Below are 6,394 nucleotides of genomic sequence, written 5' to 3' on the forward strand. Positions count from 1 at the left end.
TGTATATATGTGCAGCAGGCCAGAGCTGACATGTTCAGGGTGACACCATGAAGGGTTAAAGATACTACTCAAGACGTACAAGACATTTAAAAATACTTTCCTTTGAATAATAACTTGTGTTGGGCTTTTTTCCTTGTTAGAATTCCAACAAATCTCCTCCTTCTCCCTCATTGACAAATCTGATGTAAGGCCCCTTTGCCCACTTGAGTCACATTTTGCCCGTTTATCCTCGAGAAAGATTGAACCAGACGTGGTTCCGACAAAAGCTGAGAGGTCACTAAAGTCATGCTCCACAGTACAAGCATGAAACTCAGATTTTAGTGGAGCATTGAGAAACTTTTTTCTTGCAGCAGATGGATGTGAAATCAGCCTTTTAGTGTCAAACTCTACACACGCGCACACACACACACACACACACACACACACACACACACACACCAACACACCAACACACATACTCATAACTCCCTGACTTCAGAGGACATTATGTTCACTTGCATCAATTTCCTGGCTTTACATGACTATACATTATATTATTCTATATTACATTATATTAATATATTCTTTGTTTGTATTCAATATTATTCAAATGTTCCACGTGTGTATCTAAAGCCTCATGTGTCTTATTTGTGTTACTTTATGATAACTAAACTCACCAATAAGCCACAATCTTGCAGTGGGTAATACATTCTGTTATTAACCATGAACACACACACGCACACGCACACACAAACACACACACACACACACACACACAAACACAAACACACACACACACACACACACACACACACACACACACACACAAACACAAACACACACACACACACACACACACACACAAACGTTTCCAATCAGTCCGCACAGTATAGCTCTGAACTCCATCACATCACTGCTACAGTTCCAGGGCTTGTACACTATGTTCTCTCACTCACCACATTACATGGGTCTTTGGAATCATTCCAGAAAAAGACAAAAAAAATCACAGCCACTCACAACACCATGGCTGCTACCGCCCCACATTTGCACCGGCAGGCCGTAAACTGTAACATGCATTGAGTAATTTATTCAAACGATTCACATGCACTAATCTCTGTATCATCTCTAGTGCAGATTATGTGTCTCCTGCATTCATGTATGGTAGATAACTTGTCATCCGCAGAATTGTAAGATAGAGAGTGAACAGTAGTACAGAGGGTAAGCACAATAAGTACACTAACCTTTTCAATAAACAAATGCTGTTGCTTATAATTATGACTAGTAGTGACATCTGTAGAGGCATGAGTATTACCAGTAGCTATATCTGCGTTCTTTATCAAAATGGCACAGCCTAGACATGAGAGACAACCCATTGCGTGAGTACTTTTACTTTTAATACTAAAGGTAAACCTAAAAGTAAGTACTTTTTACTTTTACTTAAGTAGGATTGTGGATGTAGTACTTTTACTTTTATTTAAGTTTATATTTTACTTGTACTTTTACTTCAGTACTAAACTTCAGTACTTCCTCAACCACTGTGCATATGTCATATAGAACCACTTCCACGCAAATCACATCCTCTTCCCACATGTCATTCTGAATGATATCTCCCAAAAAGCACCAAAGTGAACGTGCCAAACAATCCAGCTCATCACTAGAGCTGACTCTTCATATTTCTGCTAAGAACAGTGGGCTGCTGTGTGGAAACTTACAATGACTGCGAGGAGGGGGGAGAGAGGCGGGATTTGGACGTGACATCCAGGACGACCGCGCCCCTTTTGGATTATAAATTGAGCATGGATGCGTTCACTGAGCCCTCTCCAAACTCAGAAGGAACTGTGGGCCGGTCACTTCTGCAATAATCATGGCACCAGCTGGAGCAAAGAGGGTGAGTGACTGCATGGGACGTCTCGACTTTAGAGGACGAGTTCTGAGTCCATTGCAATTTATTTTTCTCCTGCAGAATGAAATCCTTGCTCCCCAATAGTGGTAAAGTGTACCCAAACTTTTTGCGCATTTCTGTGTTTTGACTCTCTGCGTGCGTAATTTTGATTGCGGGGTATTCTGGAGCGTCTGGATGCGGGAGAGGTCGTCATCGGGGACGGAGGCTTCGTCTTCGCCCTGGAGAAGAGGGGCTACGTGAAGGCAGGTCCGTGGACACCTGAGGCTGCAGCCGAGAACCCCGAGGCCGGTAAGGTCCCCATCCTCTTTAATAGCGCAGGTCATTCTCGTTGATGGCTGGGCTGCAAATCCAAATTTTGTGAGGTAAGAAATGATCCACAGTTTTCTCGCTTTCTCTCCTCTTGCAGTGCGCCAGCTGCACAGGGAGTTCCTGAGGGCAGGCTCCACTGTCATGCAGACATTCACCTTCTATGCAAGCGATGACAAACTGGTGAACAGAGGCCACACTCAGCGCTTCACTGTGAGTTGGGTTCATATTCATTTTTTTTTGTGTGTGGCATGATCTCCGGAGAATGTCCACACAATTGGGAGGTCTGGACTCTCTCCGGAGTTTGCTTTTAACACATGAACAATGTAGCAGGAGATTATCCGGTCAGATGCATTCACATCAACACAGACATGTTGGGAGTGCGCAGGTGAGTGGGGGGGCATCATGCATAAAGCAGGATGAAGCATAGGAACTCGTGATCACTGGAGGATCTCCTGCTGATTTCTCACATGGGCTCATTCAGAAATTCTCCGAGGGCTGGCCGAGAGAAGTTCTAGAGAATGTCTGGACCAATTCACCAACACATTTGCGTTCTCACATAGAGTCCCTCTTCAGAATGTCTGGAGTTGATCCAGAGTTCAGTGCTTGTCTGAAAGCTGCTATAAAGTTTCCTGCAGCTGCTCCGAGGTCCTGCAAAAGAGAAATTGGCAGCTTGGCACCGGAGGTTTAATACGACTCCCACACTGACCCAAGGCAAAGCACGGACACAGAAGTAGCAATTCCATGTTCTCCTGATATGAAAAGTGAGCCTTCTTTTTCATTTTTTTTTCCATCCACAGGGGCAGCAAATAAACGAAGCAGCATGTGACCTGGCCAGAGAGGTAGCCAATGAGGGGGATGCTCTGGTGGCTGGAGGCATCTCTCAGACTCCCGCTTACCTCAGCTGCAAGAACGAGGCCGAAGTCAAGGCCATCTTCAAGAAGCAGACCGACGTGTTTGTCCAGAAAAATGTGGACTTCTTGATCGCAGAGGTACGTTTAGGAAGAAAGACTCATGATCCGTTTCTTTCACCTTGTCGTAAAGTTGATAGACTGAAGTGAGTTTCGTTTAAAGCAAGAAAAAAGGTCTGAACTGAAGCAGCGCAGCATGAAGAATTCCTGACCTTTTCCTTAGATCTGTGTAAATCTTGTTATTCATAAAACTAGCAGTTGGTACCCGATGCGTATCTGTCCACAGCTTCCAGAGTAAAGTTGTAAGAAGTCTTCTGTTTTACTAACACAATAATGACCTCAATCAGCATTTCCTCGTTAGTATAGTGGATAGTATCCCCGCCTGTCACGCGGGAGACCGGGGTTCAATTCCCCGACGGGGAGAAGAGATTCCTTTTCCCCGGGGCCCTACATGGCTGCCCACTGCTCTGTGTGTCTTGCTGTGTTCACCAGGACAAATTTACCTTATTGCATTAGTGTGTCTGTGAATGTGTGTGGGATTAATAAATGTATCTCGCTCTTGTAATGTGTAGGTCAGGTTTCAAACGGTCAGCCCCACAATAGGTTGTTAAAACGGCTGTGGGACGTAATGCAATATGCAGCGACTAGTTCCTGGGCAAAGTTATGTAACACGTTAAACAAAGGACATATGTGAATGTTTAGTGAATTGTCCGCATGCCTCAGGTTTTACAACTTCAAATAACACGGTGGACAAATGCAGCCAGAGGGACTTTCTTCTGTCTCCACATTACAATTCATTTATATGTCAATTTATTATTTTTCAGAAGGAAGTGATTGTTAATCTCCACCATCTTTTGGAGACAGTTTTATTCTGCAGTTTCACTCAAAATCTGCAAATGCACTTGATTAAAATGTCACATCACAAATGTGTCTTGTAAAATGAATTCTTAAATAAATGCACATTAGTGTTTATTTGCTTTGGATTTCCGACTAATCCTTTGCTTCACCAATTTATTTTTGAAGCGAAAAATGTCAGAATCTCGAAACGGATGCTGCAGTCAGACTGATCTGATTTTTGCCCTCAAAACTTTAGTTTTTATTTGATGTGAATGCAATACGTATTTTATCTTTAAGATGAATGATTCACTTGTTGTATTAACCCAGCTCGTCTTTTGCTCTGCAGTACTTTGAGCATGTGGAAGAGGCTGAGTGGGCAGTCCAGGTGTTGAGGACCACCGGCAAGCCAGTGGCTGCAACTCTCTGTATTGGACCTGATGGAGACCTGAATGGAGTCAGCCCTGGAGACTGTGCCGTCAAACTTGTCAAAGCTGGTATGGCGACTCTAAATCCACTGCAATGCATGAGTCCCTGTCCCAGTGTGGAGACAAAGGACAGTCCTTGACATGTCCTCGCACTAAGGAGAGTAAGAGGGGGGGGACGCATCCTGACGATGCAGAAGGGAGGCCACTGTGCAGCAAGTAGAGAGAAAATTCAATTTACTAGGTACATTGAGCTGAAACTATTGCAGTTCCGCAACAGATCCTACTTTCATGAAGGATATAATGTTCAGTCCATCCCATTTATATAAATGAAGGTAGGCTGAATACCTGCAGTACAAGCTAAAACTTCCATTCAGTTAAATCAGTGTCTCTCTAACCGAACATCATAAAGGTTTGCATAACTTTTATTAATCATAGTCATTAAACTGCATTATCTTTACTATGTAACTGAAACTAGTTCAAAGTGTATATACATGTGCAAATGTAAGAAAAAAAGATTTCAAAATTCAAAAAAACAGAGTCTGAGATTCTGACTTTTATAATCTGAATGAAGGTCATATCCAAAAATTGCTGAATCCTTCCATTCCCACAATGCAACCTGGCCTCTTTTATATCGCCCCTGATGCATCCATTCTGAGCCCTGATGACGACTTCCTGTTCCCTTTTCGTAGGAGCTCACATTGTGGGCATCAACTGCCACTTTGACCCGGAGACCTGCGTGAAGACTGTGAAGATGATGAAGGCCGGAGTGGAGAAGGCCGGCCTTAAGGCTCACTACATGAGCCAGCCGCTGGCCTTCCACACTCCTGACTGCAAGCGCCAGGGCTTCATTGATCTGCCCGAGTTCCCCTTCAGTACGCACACACTCAGTCGACCCATGGGCCTCCACATTATAAATTAAACTGTCGTGACGGAAGACCATAATCCACACACTCCTCAACAACTGTTCTCCCACAGGTCTGGAGCCGAGGATCCTGACCAGATGGGACATGCAGAAATACGCCCGGGAAGCGTACTCTGCCGGCATCCGCTACATCGGAGGCTGCTGCGGATTTGAACCCTATCACGTCCGTGCCTTGGCGGAGGAGCTGGCACCTGAGAGGGGTTTCCTGCCCGCTGCGTCCGAGAAGCACGGCCTCTGGGGAAGTGGCCTGGAAATGCACACAAAGCCGTGGGTTAGAGCAAGGTAAGTTGAGGCGACTCTTTTCCGCACATTTAAAAAAAAAGTTTGGTTATTTAGTTTTTAAAAAAATACCTTATTCCTCTGCTCAGGGCTCGTCAGGACTACTGGGTGGAGCAGACCCCTGCGTCCGGCCGTCCCTACTGCCCGTCCATGTCCACACCTGACGGCTGGGGCGTCACCAAGGGCCACGCTGAGCTGATGCAGCAGAAGGAGGCCACCTCCAAGGAGCAGCTGAAGGTTCTCTTTGACAAGGCCAACAAATGCCACTGAGTTGTGTCTTCACCCCCCCCCCCCATAACCCTCCATCCCCACCACCCCCAGGCTAAATTTGAGAGGACGAGGCCGAGGGGTGGAGTGTGAGGAGCCACACTCACACATTCCCTTCAAGTTTGCATACCAAAATAAATCCTGACATCGTTGCTCTCTTAAGGGTTTATTCTTTTTTTTTACTAACATTTAGAATTAGCTGTCCAGCCTTAACCAACGATGAGTGTTTTCAGTATCTGTGTGAAATTACAAAGCTCAAAAGAGCAGCTGTGATGACCTAACACTCCAAACCAGTGCTTCTTGTCTTTTAAAGAAAAAAGAACTGAACTGTATGTAGCAATAAACTTCCAATTGAACAAAACCAGCATGTGTGTGTGTGAGATGTTCTTTGTATTGATTGGGATGTTGATTTATAAAGGGGAAACCAGTTTTATTTATCAAGCATATTTCCTACACAGAGGTAGATTCATGACATTGCAGAGGAGTGATCTTCCAAATAACCAGGACTGGTTTAACACCCTCACAGAAACTGCTTTCTATTATATAAGATAAATAATAACCTGGA

The 6,394-nt window shown here is 44.5% G+C and overlaps 1 protein-coding gene across 2 annotated transcripts; it reads left to right on the forward strand.

The window, feature by feature from the left end:
• Window positions 1-1,808: 1,808 nt before the first annotated feature.
• On the forward strand, window positions 1,809-6,190 carry bhmt (betaine-homocysteine methyltransferase). 2 transcript variants are annotated; one of them, XM_061070714.1, is made up of 8 exons: window positions 1,809-1,867; window positions 2,050-2,170; window positions 2,289-2,401; window positions 2,989-3,180; window positions 4,283-4,430; window positions 5,051-5,233; window positions 5,337-5,565; window positions 5,652-6,190. In XM_061070714.1, exons 1-8 carry the CDS (start codon window positions 1,844-1,846, stop codon window positions 5,830-5,832), a joined length of 1,191 nt encoding a protein of 396 aa, XP_060926697.1. In that variant the 5' UTR covers window positions 1,809-1,843; the 3' UTR covers window positions 5,833-6,190. The 2 variants fall into 2 exon arrangements, with proteins under 2 accessions (XP_060926697.1, XP_060926696.1); XM_061070713.1 differs by having other exon boundaries at window positions 1,811-1,865; window positions 2,036-2,170.
• The last annotated feature ends 204 nt before the right edge of the window (window positions 6,191-6,394 follow it).

Source organism: Limanda limanda, chromosome 1 (genome assembly GCF_963576545.1).
Source record: "Limanda limanda chromosome 1, fLimLim1.1, whole genome shotgun sequence".
Classification (NCBI taxonomy): Eukaryota; Metazoa; Chordata; class Actinopteri; order Pleuronectiformes; family Pleuronectidae; genus Limanda; species Limanda limanda.